Genomic DNA, 17,519 nt, shown 5'->3' with positions numbered 1-17,519 from the left:
TTATATTTAACCCCTTTACAGTCCCTGGTATCTGCTTTGCTGAGACCCAACCAAGCCCAAAGGGGAATACGATACCAAATGACGCCTTCAGAAAGTCTTTTCTATGTATCAGAGCTCCTCACACATGCATCTGCATGTCATGCTTCCCAAAAACAAGTGCGCAATAGAGGCGCGAAAATGAGACTCTGCCTATGATTAGGGAAAGCCCCTAGAGAATAAGGTGTCCAATACAGTGCCTGCCGGTTATTTTACATAGTTCCCAAGATTAAAATAATTCCTCAAGGCTATGGGGTATAAAATATGCTTATATATAAATCGTTTTAGCCCAGAAAATGTCTACAGTCTTAAAAGCCCTTGTGAAGCCCTTTTTTTCTTTATGTAATAAAAAATGGCTTACCGGATCCCATAGGGAAAATGACAGCTTCCAGCATTACATCGTCTTGTTAGAAATGTGTCATACCTCAAGCAGCAAAAGTCTGCTCACTGTTTCCCACAACTGAAGTTAATTCCTCTCAACAGTCCTGTGTGGAAACAGCCATCGATTTTAGTAACGGTTGCTAAAATCATTTTCCTCTTACAAACAGAAATCTTCATCTCTTTTCTGTTTCAGAGTAAATAGTACATACCAGCACTATTTTAAAATAACAAACTCTTGATTGAATAATAAAAACTACAGTTAAACACTAAAAAACTCTAAGCCATCTCCGTGGAGATGTTGCCTGTACAACGGCAAAGAGAATGACTGGGGAAGGCGGAGCCTAGGAGGGATCATGTGACCAGCTTTGCTGGGCTCTTTGCCATTTCCTGTTGGGGAGGAGAATATCCCACAAGTAAGGATGACGCCGTGGACCGGACACACCTATGTTGGAGAAAAATAAATCTTTTAAATTCATTCTCCAACTATGTCTGTGAAAAACACAACAGTAGAAAGTTGGTAAAAAATACAGCTGAAGGAAAAAAATTGAGCCTGAGCCAATGTTGTCCAGGTATAGAGCTAGTGAACTACATGAGTAATTCTTGGATAACAAAAGAGGCACCTGTGTGTACCAATAATAGAACGGGTTAATCCCAGTAAAGAAACCATAGTCAGGGTACTCAAATTTGTGACGAACACTCAGACAGTGCTTTTAGGCACAGGCTGGATATTTGACAGCAACCCAGGTTACTGGTCAGCCCGATTGCAGAAAAACAATATCTGGAGGAGTGGAGAGAAAACAGGAAATGCGCCTGTGTGTACCAGTAATATAACGGGATAGTTACAGTATATAAACCCTAATCAGGCTACTCACATTTGTTAAAGGACCAGTCAACACAGTAGATTTGCATAATCAACAAATGCAAGATAACAAGACAATACAATAGCACTTAGTCTGAATTTCAAATAAGTAGCAGATTTTTTTCTAACAAATTTTAAAGTTATGTATATTTCCACTCCCCCTGTACCATGTGATAGCAATCAACCCATCACAAATGCATATACGTATAGTCAGTGAATTATTGCACATGCTCAGTAGGAGCTGGTGACTCAAAAAGTGTAAATATAAAATAATGTGCACATTTTTTTTAATGGAAGTAAATTGGAAAGTTGTTTAAAATTACATACTGTATCTGAATCATGAAAATTTAATTTGACCTGAGTATCCCTTTAAGAGAACTCAGACAGTGCTATTAGACGCAGGCTGGATAATTGGCAGCGACCCAGCTCACTGGACCACCCAGTATCAGAAAAATATATATATAATATATAAAATAAAAACAATGGAACCATAAGGTATGCTAGCAACCCTCCTTAACACCCTACCTTATGGTTCCATTGTTTTTATTTTATATATATTTTTCTGATATATTAATAAATTTGGTGTGTTTTTTTTAAAACTCCAATTTGGAACCTCATTGAACCTGCCTACCTTTTACCAATCACTCCCATTGGGAGCACCTAGCTGGAATTTTTTCAACACTTTCCAGCCTCTGGGATCCTATTGCTTCATTGTTCCTTTGTTCCTGTAATCGGGTGGTCCAGTGAGCTGGGTCGCTGCCAATTATCCAGCCTGCGTCTAATAGCACTGTCTGAGTGCTCTTCACAAATGTGAGTACCCTGATTAGGGTTTATATACTGCAACTATCCCATTATATTACTGGTACACACAGGCGCCTTTCTTGTTTTCTCTCCACTCCTCCAGATATTGTTTTTCTGCAATCGGGCTGACCAGTATGCTGGGTTGCTGTCAAATATCCAGCCTGTGCCTAATAGCACTGTCTGAGTGCTCGTCACAAATGTGAGAACCCTGACTACGGATTCTTTACTGCGATTATCCCGTTCTATTATTGGTACACACAGGTGCCTCTTTTGTTTCTTTTGTTATCCTAAATATCTCGCCATTTTTGATGTGAGGAGAGTGCAGCCTTTCTTCAACTTCTGTCACCTACACATCTGAGCTACAGCTATATCCCGTCACTACCAGTGGGGTTATCTGCAACAAGTGGACATTATCACTCAGAGACTTATTAGTGTACTTTGGTACCATTATCACAATTTCTACAGGTTGTTTATTTTTTATACATATATTTATGTTTGAATATATGAATTGTCTAGACCATTATAGCGCCCCCTATTAGGAGTTAAGTATCACTTACTCCTTGTATTATATAGATGAGTAATTCTTACAGACAAGAGAGTTCCTAAAACCATTCGTATACGGAAGAGCCACAAACTGAAAAAGTTTGTCCTGAAAGGCGTTGACATAAAGTGACCCTGTTGAATAAGTGGTAGAATTGTCCAGACTGTTACTATTTTGAAAATATGAACTCTAAAAATTTTGTTTAAAGTCATTAAGTCAAGAATTGGTTCGAAAATTCCATGAGAAGATACCTTTCTCGAAAAGGCCTATGTTTAGGACCCATAGATCATGGACAAAATGCTATAGGCCTTCTAAAAAAGCCGTAAACTGCCCCTTGTGACTTAGCAGAAGATTTAAAAACCAAATCCAGTTGTTTGGAAGGTTTTTCCTCAGATGATTTGAGGTCTTGGATGCCTAAAGTACACAGAACCTCTTTAAACAAAGAACTAAGATGTTCAAGCTTAAATATGAAAAGTTAGACTCTGTGTCCTGATCAGTAAAAAAATTCCTGATTATCATAAAAAACTCAATTGAGAAAATATTCTGAGGTGTCTGAGTCTGAAAATTATAAGGGCATTCTAAGGTGTTCTGGTCTCTGATTATGCAGAATAATGTAACTTTAGGATGATTTTCAGACATTGAACTTTTGTGCATACTTGGAGAAGGCATAGCCGCCACAACTACATAGAGCACAAATCTTTAAATCCTGGAGCAAAATGTGAAGCAGTCCCTTGTATTGAGGAAACAGAGGTAGGACAGTTTCCTTTAGCAGCAAGAACAGCATTAGACTATTGGAATGTCTAATGTGATCCACTCAGGAATTGCAAAGCTGAACTGGTAACAATCCTGCAAAACAGAAAATAAATTGTGCATACTTTGAGGAGGCATAGTTGCCACAACTAAAGAGCGCACAAACCTTTAAATCCTGGAGTAAAATCTGAAGCACTCCCTTGTATTGAGGAAACAGATGATGGACAGATTCCTTTAGAGGAACAGCAGCATTAACCTATTAGAATGCCTAATGTGATCCATTCAGGAATTACAAAGCTGCAAAACAGAAATAAATTGTGCACACTTGGAGGAGGCATAGCGGCCACAACTACAGAGTGCACAAACCTTTAAATCCTGGAGCAAAATCTGAAGCACTACCTTGTATTCAGTGTCGTTCCTAGAGAATCTGGCTCCCAGGGCGAAATTTCAAAATGCGCCCCCCCCCCCATTCTCCCTCATACCAGGGATGCATAGACATCTACAGACACATAGGCACCAATCCACATCCACATACAGATACAAGCGCTCATTGGGGTCAATTTATTAAATGGCTAGCGGACATGATTCGCTATAGAGAATAATGTCCGCTCGTCATTGCTAAATGCCGACAGCATACGCTATCGGCATTTATCATTGCACAAGCATTTCTAGTAAAATGCCTGTGCTATGCCACCCCATGCTCACCGGCAGCCAATAGGTAGATAGCAGGGGGTGTCAATCATCCCAATTGTATCGGGGTGATTTTAGTCCGCCACCTACGACCGCTGCTTCTTAACTTCCAATTATGGTGAGCCAGAAACGATAGGCGTAGAAAGCAGCATCCGCTGCTTAATAAATCTACCCCATTGACTCTTCCCAAATCTCAGGCACAGATCACAGATAGAAAACTATTAAATTTACAAACACTAACGCACAGCTATGCACTACTCCCACCTACATAAAGTACATACTCATACATTCAATAAACATTTGTGATACACACATACATATACACAGTATATATGAAGTTATGATTTAAACTAGTATTTTATTTCTATATATGTGTAAGACCACTATTGTATACTGAACTTCTTTCAAAAATGATATCTTGAGAGTAAATTGGACAGATCTAAAAAGTTTTACTGCTTCGTGTCATAGTAATCAAAATAATTTTAAGGTGGGTGTTAAAAAAATTCTTGTTGATATTGGAGGGAAAAAAAACAGAATTTATGTTTACCTGATAAATTACTTTCTCCAACGGTGTGTCCGGTCCACGGCGTCATCCTTACTTGTGGGATATTCTCTTCCCCAACAGGAAATGGCAAAGAGCCCAGCAAAGCTGGTCACATGATCCCTCCTAGGCTCCGCCTACCCCAGTCATTCGACCGACGTTAAGGAGGAATATTTGCATAGGAGAAACCATATGATACCGTGGTGACTGTAGTTAAAGAAAATAAAATATCAGACCTGATTAAAAAACCAGGGCGGGCCGTGGACCGGACACACCGTTGGAGAAAGTAATTTATCAGGTAAACATAAATTCTGTTTTCTCCAACATAGGTGTGTCCGGTCCACGGCGTCATCCTTACTTGTGGGAACCAATACCAAAGCTTTAGGACACGGATGAAGGGAGGGAGCAAATCAGGTCACCTAAATGGAAGGCACCACGGCTTGCAAAACCTTTCTCCCAAAAATAGCCTCAGAAGAAGCAAAAGTATCAAACTTGTAAAATTTGGTAAAAGTGTGCAGTGAAGACCAAGTCGCTGCCCTACATATCTGATCAACAGAAGCCTCGTTCTTGAAGGCCCATGTGGAAGCCACAGCCCTAGTGGAATGAGCTGTGATTCTTTCGGGAGGCTGCCGTCCGGCAGTCTCGTAAGCCAATCTGATGATGCTTTTAATCCAAAAAGAGAGAGAGGTAGAAGTTGCTTTTTGACCTCTCCTTTTACCGGAATAAACAACAAACAAGGAAGATGTTTGTCTAAAATCCTTTGTAGCATCTAAATAGAATTTTAGAGCGCGAACAACATCCAAATTGTGCAACAAACGTTCCTTCTTCGAAACTGGTTTCGGACACAGAGAAGGTACGATAATCTCCTGGTTAATGTTTTTGTTAGAAACAACTTTTGGAAGAAAACCAGGTTTAGTACGTAAAACCACCTTATCTGCATGGAACACCAGATAAGGAGGAGAACACTGCAGAGCAGATAATTCTGAAACTCTTCGAGCAGAAGAAATTGCAACCAAAAACAAAACTTTCCAAGATAATAACTTAATATCAACGGAATGTAAGGGTTCAAACGGAACCCCCTGAAGAACTGAAAGAACTAAGTTGAGACTCCAAGGAGGAGTCAAAGGTTTGTAAACAGGCTTGATTCTGACCAGAGCCTGAACAAAGGCTTGAACATCTGGCACAGCTGCCAGCTTTTTGTGAAGTAACACAGACAAGGCAGAAATCTGTCCCTTCAGGGAACTTGCAGATAATCCCATTTCCAATCCTTCTTGAAGGAAGGATAGAATCTTAGGAATCTTAACCTTGTCCCAAGGGAATCCTTTAGATTCACACCAACAGATATATTTTTTCCAAATTTTGTGGTAAATCTTTCTAGTTACAGGCTTTCTGGCCTGAACAAGAGTATCGATAACAGAATCTGAGAACCCTCGCTTCGATAAGATCAAGCGTTCGATCTCCAAGCAGTCAGCTGGAGTGAGACCAGATTCGGATGTTCGAACGGACCCTGAACAAGAAGGTCTCGTCTCAAAGGTAGCTTCCATGGTGGAGCCGATGACATATTCACCAGATCTGCATACCAAGTCCTGCGCGGCCACGCAGGAGCTATCAAGATCACCGACGCCCTCTCCTGATTGATCCTGGCTACCAGCCTGGGGATGAGAGGAAACGGCGGGAACACATAAGCTAGTTTGAAGGTCCAAGGTGCTACTAGTGCATCCACTAGAGCCGCCTTGGGATCCCTGGATCTGGACCCGTAGCAAGGAACTTTGAAGTTCTGACGAGAGGCCATCAGATCCATGTCTGGAATGCCCCACAGTTGAGTGACTTGGGCAAAGATTTCCGGATGGAGTTCCCACTCCCCCGGATGCAATGTCTGACGACTCAGAAAATCCGCTTCCCAATTTTCCACTCCTGGGATGTGGATAGCAGACAGGTGGCAGGAGTGAGACTCCGCCCATAGAATGATTTTGGTCACTTCTTCCATCGCTAGGGAACTCCTTGTTCCCCCCTGATGGTTGATGTACGCAACAGTTGTCATGTTGTCTGATTGAAACCGTATGAACTTGGCCCTCGCTAGCTGAGGCCAAGCCTTGAGAGCATTGAATATCGCTCTCAGTTCCAGAATATTTATCGGTAGAAGAGATTCTTCCCGAGACCAAAGACCCTGAGCTTTCAGGGATCCCCAGACCGCGCCCCAGCCCATCAGACTGGCGTCGGTCGTGACAATGACCCACTCTGGTCTGCGGAAGGTCATCCCTTGTGACAGGTTGTCCAGGGACAGCCACCAACGGAGTGAGTCTCTGGTCCTCTGATTTACTTGTATCTTCGGAGACAAGTCTGTATAGTCCCCATTCCACTGACTGAGCATGCACAGTTGTAATGGTCTTAGATGAATGCGCGCAAAAGGAACTATGTCCATTGCCGCTACCATCAAACCTATCACTTCCATGCACTGCGCTATGGAAGGAAGAGGAACGGAACGAAGTATCCGACAAGAGTCTAGAAGTTTTGTTTTTCTGGCTTCTGTCAGAAAAATCCTCATTTCTAAGGAGTCTATTATTGTTCCCAAGAAGGGAACCCTTGTTGACGGAGATAGAGAACTCTTTTCCACGTTCACTTTCCATCCGTGAGATCTGAGAAAGGCCAGGACAATGTCCGTGTGAGCCTTTGCTTGAGGAAGGGACGACGCTTGAATCAGAATGTCGTCCAAGTAAGGTACTACGGCAATGCCCCTTGGTCTTAGCACAGCTAGAAGGGACCCTAGTACCTTTGTGAAAATCCTTGGAGCAGTGGCTAATCCGAAAGGAAGCGCCACGAACTGGTAATGCTTGTCCAGGAATGCGAACCTTAGGAACCGATGATGTTCCTTGTGGATAGGAATATGTAGATACGTATCCTTTAAATCCACCGTGGTCATGAATTGACCTTCCTGGATGGAAGGAAGAATTGTTCGAATGGTTTCCATCTTGAACGATGGAACCTTGAGAAACTTGTTTAAGATCTTGAGATCTAAGATTGGTCTGAACGTTCCCTCTTTTTTGGGAACTATGAACAGATTGGAGTAGAACCCCATCCCTTGTTCTCCTAATGGAACAGGATGAATCACTCCCATTTTTAACAGGTCTTCTACACAATGTAAGAATGCCTGTCTTTTTATGTGGTCTGAAGACAACTGAGACCTGTGGAACCTCCCCCTTGGGGGAAGCCCCTTGAACTCCAGAAAATAACCTTGGGAGACTATTTCTAGCGCCCAAGGATCCAGAACATCTCTTGCCCAAGCCTGAGCGAAGAGAGAGAGTCTGCCCCCCACCAGATCCGGTCCCGGATCGGGGGCCAACATTTCATGCTGTCTTGGTAGCAGTGGCAGGTTTCTTGGCCTGCTTTCCCTTGTTCCAGCCTTGCATTGGTCTCCAAGCTGGCTTGGCTTGAGAAGTATTACCCTCTTGCTTAGAGGACGTAGCACTTTGGGCTGGTCCGTTTCTACGAAAGGGACGAAAATTAGGTTTATTTTTGGCCTTGAAAGGCCGATCCTGAGGAAGGGCGTGGCCCTTACCCCCAGTGATATCAGAGATAATCTCTTTCAAGTCAGGGCCAAACAGCGTTTTCCCCTTGAAAGGAATGTTAAGTAGCTTGTTCTTGGAAGACGCATCAGCTGACCAAGATTTCAACCAAAGCGCTCTGCGCGCCACAATAGCAAACCCAGAATTCTTAGCCGCTAACCTAGCCAATTGCAAAGTGGCGTCTAAGGTGAAAGAATTAGCCAATTTGAGAGCATTGATTCTGTCCATAATCTCCTCATAAGGAGGAGAATCACTATCGACCGCCTTTACCAGCTCATCGAACCAGAAACACGCGGCTGTAGCGACAGGGACAATGCATGAAATTGGTTGTAGAAGGTAACCCTGCTGAACAAACATCTTTTTAAGTAAACCTTCTAATTTTTTATCCATAGGATCTTTGAAAGCACAACTATCTTCTATGGGTATAGTGGTGCGTTTGTTTAAGGTGGAAACCGCTCCCTTGACCTTGGGGACTGTCTGCCATAAGTCCTTTCTGGGGTCGACCATAGGAAACAATTTTTTAAATATGGGGGGAGGGACGAAAGGAATACCGGGCCTTTCCCATTCTTTATTTACAATGTCCGCCACCCGCTTGGGTATAGGAAAAGCTTCTGGGAGCCCCGGGACCTCTAGGAACTTGTCCATTTTACATAGTTTCTCTGGGATGACCAACTTGTCACAATCATCCAGAGTGGATAATACCTCCTTAAGCAGAATGCGGAGATGTTCCAACTTAAATTTAAACGTAATCACATCAGGTTCAGCTTGTTGAGAAATGTTCCCTGAATCAGTAATTTCTCCCTCAGACAAAACCTCCCTGGCCCCATCAGACTGGTTTAGGGGCCCTTCAGAACCATTATTATCAGCGTCGTCATGCTCTTCAGTATCTAAAACAGAGCAGTCGCGCTTACGCTGATAAGTGTGCATTTTGGCTAAAATGTTTTTGACAGAATTATCCATTACAGCCGTTAATTGTTGCATAGTAAGGAGTATTGGCGCGCTAGATGTACTAGGGGCCTCCTGAGTGGGCAAGACTCGTGTAGACGAAGGAGGGAATGATGCAGTACCATGCTTACTCCCCTCACTTGAGGAATCATCTTGGGCATCATTGTCATTGTCACATAAATCACATTTATTTAAATGAGAAGGAACTCTGGCTTCCCCACATTCAGAACACAGTCTATCTGGTAGTTCAGACATGTTAAACAGGCATAAACTTGATAACAAAGTACAAAAAACGTTTTAAAATAAAACCGTTACTGTCACTTTAAATTTTAAACTGAACACACTTTATTACTGCAATTGCGAAAAAATATGAAGGAATTGTTCAAAATTCACCAAAATTTCACCACAGTGTCTTAAAGCCTTAAAAGTATTGCACACCAAATTTGGAATAACGGAACCGGAGCCGTTTTTAACTTTAACCCCTTTACAGTCCCTGGTATCTGCTTTGCTGAGACCCAACCAAGCCCAAAGGGGAATACGATACCAAATGACGCCTTCAGAAAGTCTTTTCTATGTATCAGAGCTCCTCACACATGCGACTGCATGTCATGCCTCTCAAAAACAAGTGCGCAACACCGGCGCGAAAATGAGGCTCTGCCTATGATTTGGGAAAGCCCCTAAAGAATAAGGTGTCTAAAACAGTGCCTGCCGATATAATCTTATCAAAATACCCAGATTAAATGATTCCTCAAGGCTAAATATGTGTTAATAATGAATCGATTTAGCCCAGAAAAAGTCTACAGTCTCAATAAGCCCTTGTGAAGCCCTTATTTACTATCTTAATAAACATGGCTTACCGGATCCCATAGGGAAAATGACAGCTTCCAGCATTACATCGTCTTGTTAGAATGTGTCATACCTCAAGCAGCAAGAGACTGCTCACTGTTCCCCCAACTGAAGTTAATTGCTCTCAACAGTCCTGTGTGGAACAGCCATGGATTTTAGTAACGGTTGCTAAAATCATTTTCCTCATACAAACAGAAATCTTCATCTCTTTTCTGTTTCTGAGTAAATAGTACATACCAGCACTATTTTAAAATAACAAACTCTTGATTGAATAATAAAAACTACAGTTAAACACTAAAAAACTCTAAGCCATCTCCGTGGAGATGTTGCCTGTACAACGGCAAAGAGAATGACTGGGGTAGGCGGAGCCTAGGAGGGATCATGTGACCAGCTTTGCTGGGCTCTTTGCCATTTCCTGTTGGGGAAGAGAATATCCCACAAGTAAGGATGACGCCGTGGACCGGACACACCTATGTTGGAGAAATATCAATTTACAAAAAAGCATCTAAAGACAACCAAGCTTGCTTATTTGCATCCCAGAATGTTGTGCCACCTCCTTATGGCAAACTGTTGACAACATAAATATGAGCAGAAAGGTAGGATCATTAATCAAACTAACAATTATTTGAATATAAAATGTGTGTTTAATTTATGTATGATTGTGTAGCGTGTGTATGTGTGTAGTGTTTACGTGTGTGTATGGAGTGTGTATGTGTATATGTAGTGTGTGTAAGTAGTGTGCATGTATGAGTGTAAATATATATATATGTAGTGTGTGTATGTAACATGCGTGTGTAAGTAGTATGTGTATGTATATGTAGTGTACGTGTGTAGTGTATATATATTTATATATATATATATATATATAGTGTGTGTGTGCATGTATATGTAGTGTGGGTATGTATATGTAGTGTACGTGTGTAGTGTATGTTTATATATATATATATATATATAATATATAGTGTGTGTGTATGTATATGTAGTGTGCTTGTAGTGTGGGTATGTGTATGTATATGTGCTTGTAGTGTGGGTATGTATATGTAGTGTACGTGTGTAGTGAATGTATATATATATATATATATATATATATATATATATATATATAGTGTGTGTGTGTGTATATGTAGTGTGCTTGTAGTGTGGGTAGGTGTATGTATATGTAGTGTGCTTGTAGTGTGGGTAGGTGTATGTATATGTAGTGTGCTTGTAGTGTGGGTAGGTGTATGTATATGTAGTGTGCTTGTAGTGTGGGTAGGTGTATGTATATGTAGAGTGCTTGTAGTGTGGGTATGTATATGTATTATACACACATATGAATCAAAGTGCTCAGTGATTACACAAATTGGGACAATTATAGAAGGGCTTTACCATATGCTGCTTGCCATGTAGGAATTAAATGGAAAGAATGTAGCACAAGAAAAAACAAATGGTTTAGGTAGGAACTCTAATTTATAGCATGTCCATGGATTTCATTGAGAAATAGTTTAGTGAAGTTAAAACAAATTAAAAAAAATTCTCTAAAAATACAAACATATGAAACAGAGCAGCAACACTCAGCAATTCTGTACACATTATAAGGAGGGACACTTATCTGAACCTGAGTCCTGTGCAATGTCTGAAACTGCTCACCGTACTGAAGGGGAGACTGAAGACACAGCATTACCTGCCACTGGTTTAGAATTAGTGAAGGTTCCGATTCCTAAGGAAGTAAAAGCCACAGCAAGAGAGGGAGGGCATAAGGACAGCAGCTGAACTTAGACCTTTCACACGCTGACTTCAGAGCTGGGAACCCGGTGTTCTATCGAGAACTCCAATACATCGAAAACTCCAATCTCACGTCACTTCCAGTGATTCCATATATCTGATTGGTCTGTGTCTCAGTGAGTGACAGGATTCACAACCAATCACATGGCACTGTAATTGCCTATCTTCACTATCTATTTTTCCTTCGCCTGGGGGGTTCAAGGGGGGCGAAGCCCCCCGTGTAAACCTTATTCCCAAAGGTTTAGTTGGGGTGTATGCCAGAGGATCGCCAGTGCACCCCCCCCCCAGACAGAGGCAAAAACAGATAGTAAAAATAGAAGTCACCGGAAGTGACATCAGATTGGAGTTTTCGAGGAATTGGAGTTCTCGACAGAACACCGGCACTTGCAGCACTTGTGTGTGAGATAGGAATGATTTGCAGCATGAAGCACAGCTAAAGCAGTCGCCTGCTCTGTCACTGCAGGGCTGAAATGGGGGATGTACAGAGTACATCTGTGACTCTCGCTGTGCCTGTTTCTCTGCACTGACCCTGATTATTAACACTAAGTCCAGATGCCCCCTGGCCCAGTCCGCTGGGCTGATTATCAGCTTAAATGTGCAGATAATGTTTTTTTTGCCACATCTTCTACAGCATGCCGTTTTGATTGTTATTTTTATTTTCACTGGACTATAATGAGGCAGCATACCGGCTCATATTGGTCTCCTTCTCCAGCCTCACCTTGTACGTGCTCCGCCTCCAATTGAAGAGATGGTGTTATGGAGTGCTGCACTGAGTTAGGGAACAGTGACATCAAGCAGCACATGTGCCCTGTCTTCTCTGTAAAAGCCCGTGCTGTATTGCTCACTGTACAGTGCGGGCTTTTAGAAAGAGGACAGGGCACAGGATGTGCTTCTTGAGGTTGCTGTTCCCTAACTCAGTGCAATTGCAAGCTGTGGAGTAGCGATGACGCTAAGCCTGATGTGCCGCCGGCCACTCACTGTGAGCCTGGGTTCAGTGCTCGAGCCTCCACCTTTGTGCAGCACTACAGTGCTCCCTGGGCTGGGCCCCACAAACTCGTGCACTGCTCGCCCCACCCAAGGGGTGGGCCTGTCAGTTGGATGCGCTAAGTTTACTAAGTTTTCCCCTGCGTCCCAGGCTACTGCCCGCTTCACCCGCCCCTAAAAATGACCCTGCTTGTATTGCAGAAAGAGAGGACAGATTCCTTTAGAGGCAAGAGCAGCATTATAGACTGTTAGATGCCTAATCACCTTTTTTTTTTTACTGTAAATGCATGTAAAAACAGTAACTAAAATGTTTGGAAAAAATGAAACTGGGACTTTTTAGAATAAAGTCCCAGACATATGAGACAGACAAACTTGGGCAAAAAGTATTAATGTGAAAAACTCCTTGAATAATAATAGTAAATAATAAATAATGCACTGCATAAAAATCTAACCCGACATAATAATTAATAAAACTATCTTATCCTTGAGTAAGAAGGAGCAGTTGAGAAATTTCAGAAAATAGAGGGAAATAGCCCAATAACTGTAATTGTAACCATTCCAGTAACAAGTCAGTGCACAAAAAACATACAATAAACAAAGATACTACCCCTCACATTGCCAAACCATTAAATCCCTTTTACTGTGTATATAACAGAGCTGCTTCTTATTCTCCCCTCTTCAAGACATCCCACGCCTGACATTTCTCTGACGGTTGGAGTCTCTTTTCTCAACACCTAACCCCTGGTCCGCTGTCTTGGGGTCACACTTGACTCAGAACTCGCATTCAACCCACATATACAAGCGCTTACCAAATCCTGCCGTTCACACCTACGCAACATTTCCAGAATTCGTCCCTTCCTTACTAAAAAAAAAAAAAAAATAATAATTCCCTCATTTTGCCAAGCATTGATTATTGCAATCTACTTCTAAATGGTCTTCCAAAACACTGCCTCTCCTCCCTCCAATCTATTATGAATGCTTCTGCTAGAGTCGACGATCTACATCAGCTGCTCCGCTCTGCCAGTCTGTGTACTTGTTAACAGCCTGAGGGCTATGTGAGTGCAAGAAATGGCTGCACTTATCAAAGATCCATCCACTCTACTGAGCATACTGGCTGCAGAAACAACTGCTTCTGGTAGAGAGCCCATCCAGGGCTGTGTACGTCAGAGGAGAGGATCTATGTGTGGAGTATATCAACGACCCAACAGGAGGAGGCTAAGGGACCCATTGTTGGAGGGGGGAGGGAGGGAGCGAGCGGGACCGCTATGCTGTATAAAAGGTTTTAATGGAGGGAGGGACACTCAAGTCAAAATTAAACAATGAATACCAAGAGAACAAAGCAAATTTGATGATAAAAGTAAATTGGAAAGTTGTTTAAAATTACATGCCCTATCTTATTCATGAAAGTTTAATTTTGACTAGACTGTCCCTTTAAGTATAAAGTGCAAACCTCTTGATAAAACATAGAAACATAGATATTGACGGCAGATAAGAGCCATAGGCCCAGCAAGTCTGCCCGACCTTACCTAACAGTATAAACTTATCTAGTTCGTAGGATAGCCTTATGCTTGTCCCATGCATTTTTAAAGTCCCCCACAGTGTTTGTTGATACTACCTCTTGAGGAAGTTTATTCCATAAATCAATGACTCTTTCTGTAAAGAAGTGCTTCCTCAAATTACTCCTGAATCTACTTCCCTTTAGCTTGAGCTCATGAACCCTTGTTCTTGAATTTTCCATTTTATGTAAAATACCCACAGCCTCAGTTTTAAAAAAAAGACAGTTTGATTTGGGTAATTTATTACTGCTGTAGGTTTTTTGCACACTTACCTGCAACTAAAATGTAGAACTAGAATCTTAAATTTTTGGTTATCAAACTGAAACATGGCACCCCAACCAACTCCTGTAAGAAAAAAAGGTTAAATTATAAAGAGAATAAATATATAATAAGGCACAGTATAGCATATAACTTTTCAAAAGGGTGATATCTCTGGTAACAAAAAAACCAGTAAATCTTCACTAATAAGAGGGATGCTTTTGCTAATACACATTTTTATGCAGATGTTTTGCAGTAGGGTTTATAAAAAAACAAAAGCACCTTCTAATTACAAGGTGTTTCTGTAGTTTTGTAATAAATTCATAGTATCATGTAATTGTTTTTCAATAGATAAAAATCCCCCACTACTTGTCTAAGTTGAAAAAAACTAATCTGGAATCGTAACTGGGGAAGACAAGCCCCTGTTATTTTGTTAGCAAAACATGCATAATTTTTTAGTATCCTATCTTAAAGGAGTACTAAACCCCAATTTTTTCTTTCGTGATTCAGATAGAGCATGTTATTGTAGGCAACTTTCTAATTTACTTCCATTATCAATTTTTCTTCTTTCTATGTATATCTTTATTTGATAAAGCAGTAATGAAAGTTTAGGGGCCAGCCCAGTTTTGAACCTAAAATGGACCGGCTCCTAAGCTTTCATTCCTGCTTTTCAAATAAAAATACCAAGAGAACGAAGAAAAATTAATGAGTAAATTGGAAAGTTGCATACAATTGCATGCTCTATCTGAATCATGAAAGAAAAAAACATAAATTATGCTTACCTGATAGTTTTCTTTTCTTCTGATGAGAAGAGTCCACAGCTGCATTCATTACTTTTGGCAGTTCAGAACCTGGCCACCAGGAGGAGGCAAAGACACCCCAGCCAAAGGCTTAAATACCTCCCCCACTTCCCTATCCCCCAGTCATTCTGCCAAGGGAACAAGAAACAGTAGGAGAAATATCAGGGTAAAAAAAGGTGCCAGAAGACCAAAAAATGTACTGCCGTCTCATAGACAAAACGCGGGCCGGAGCTGTGGACTCTTCCTGTCAGAAGAAAAGAAAATTATTAGGTAAGCATAATTTATGTTTTTCTTCTTAAACGGGAAGAGTCCACAGCTGCATTCATTACTTTTGGGAACACAATACCCAAGCTAGAGGACACTGAATGCAAATAAAGGGTGGGTACAAAAAAAGGCGGCCCCTTCGCAAGGCACCACAGCCTGAAATTACCCGACACCACATAAAAAATATAAACGACAGGGGAAAAAAAACAGAAGCCCAGGTAACTACTGATCAGTTACACAACCTGCAAAGCCGTGCTAGAGACCATTTAGACACAGGGCCCGCCGAGCACAAAAGCCTCCGAGGAGCCAGCCCTGCGGCTCTCGGCTCCCAAGAGGAAGAATAGAGGACCCCATAAGAGATCCAAAGGACCATCCAACATGGGCTCAAATCAATCATAGAGCAACCCAAGGTTTCCACAGAACCAATGCCCAGGGAGATGAACTCCCTAGAAGGACAGGGACCAGAAAACTAAGGCCATAGTCAGGAAAAACCGTCACTAGGATGACCAAAAAGTCACCCTCATATCCCTGACACAGCACCTTACCACATATGGTGCTCCAGACAATCGTTAGTTCCCTATGGCATCAAAGTCAAGTCACACCGTCAGGCTAGACAAGCAGAGACAGGATAACTGTCCTAGCAGCTAAAACAGAGCTCTCCAAGAGAACACAGAGCCACCTATAAACAAGAACTCGCAATGACCAAACTCTAGGCAGCCAAGCTGACCCTAAGCCATTGAGGGATTCAACCCACCGAGTAACATTGAAACTCGACAAAAGAGAACCAATCCCACACCCTAGGTGAGAAGAAGAGGAACTAAATCAACGGTAACTACCCTACCAATAGAGACGAGACCCCTTGGCCAATATTGCCAGCCCAGTTGATACGACAACTGGAGTCTACAAAGAAACATCAGATGTCCCAAAAGACAAGTAGGGACCAGTCAGAGAGACCTCAACTTAAACTTCAGGCAGATGAGAATCTCCTTCCAGGCAAGAGACATGGCCCTAAGCCAGAGTCCTCGAAAAACGGAACCAATCAAAGATCTAAATTTCCTGCGGAACCCATAAGCGGCCTCCTATGGAGTCTGAAAAAACTCCTGACCAGTTTAAGAAAATGGTAACCAGTACCCTTGGATAACCTTGTATACAGGCTTAACTACCTGATCCAGATGCTGGTGAAGATAAAAAGTCTGTAACTGACCTTGGACCTCCTACATCTGCAAAGCGATTGAAGGATAGCACCCAATTGTCTAAAAACCATGGTATGACAAAGGGAAGTTCAGATATCGAAAAGACAACAGTCTCCAGAGATCCTTGCAGGATCGGTCTCTCGAAATCCCTGAAACATGAATAATGATGGGAGCCTCGCAGCTCCTGGCAGAAAAGGCAGGGTGACCCCTGCACTCCACGTACTAGAGCCAAACGAAACGCTGATCAAGGAAGTGGGACATGCCCGTATTTCCAGAACAGATGACCCAACCCCCGACGGGTAGGAGAGAAAACTCTGCCACCGCAAAAGAAATGCATGAAAGTCACATCTGGAAGAAATCCACCACCTGGAATATTAGACCTCCGAAGGTCATTCACATCTCCAAACTCCAAAGGAATGGAAAACTACGGTTCCGATTCCCCCAAGGACCTTTAGGAACCACGATGACGACTGGAAAAGTCGGTCACGTATCCCAAGCAAATAGCCAGAAAAGGCCAACTTAGATCAGAGCTCACAACCCTCCTTCCAGAAGCGTTGGATCTACGCAATAGGCCCCATTGACATGAACCCCAGTAACAGCAGAAAGTTCCCGACCAGTACCTGCCTTGTACAAGGACACTCCCGAACTGTGTAAGGTTCAAGAAAAATTGACCCGAAGGTTCGATAATATGAACTAGAAACATAATATGAACTAGAACAGAACTTCCTTCTTATCAAAAGTGCGCAA

General features: G+C 42.1%; 1 protein-coding gene across 1 annotated transcript in view; it reads right to left on the bottom strand.

Annotated features, from left to right (window-relative positions):
• LOC128648522 (F-box only protein 4-like) overlaps nucleotides 1-17,519 on the bottom strand; it is a 200,549-nt gene that overhangs the window by 74,034 nt on the left and 108,996 nt on the right. The window contains exon 4 of the mRNA XM_053701241.1: nucleotides 14,530-14,602. Coding sequence (XP_053557216.1) covers nucleotides 14,530-14,602 — 73 coding nt within the window. The remainder of the gene's footprint in view (nucleotides 1-14,529; nucleotides 14,603-17,519) is intronic.

Source organism: Bombina bombina, chromosome 2, assembly GCF_027579735.1.
Source record: "Bombina bombina isolate aBomBom1 chromosome 2, aBomBom1.pri, whole genome shotgun sequence".
In the NCBI taxonomy this organism is placed as follows: Eukaryota; Metazoa; Chordata; class Amphibia; order Anura; family Bombinatoridae; genus Bombina; species Bombina bombina.
The sequence above is the reverse complement of the archived record's forward strand: the minus strand, read 5'-3'. Positions and strand labels throughout refer to the sequence as shown.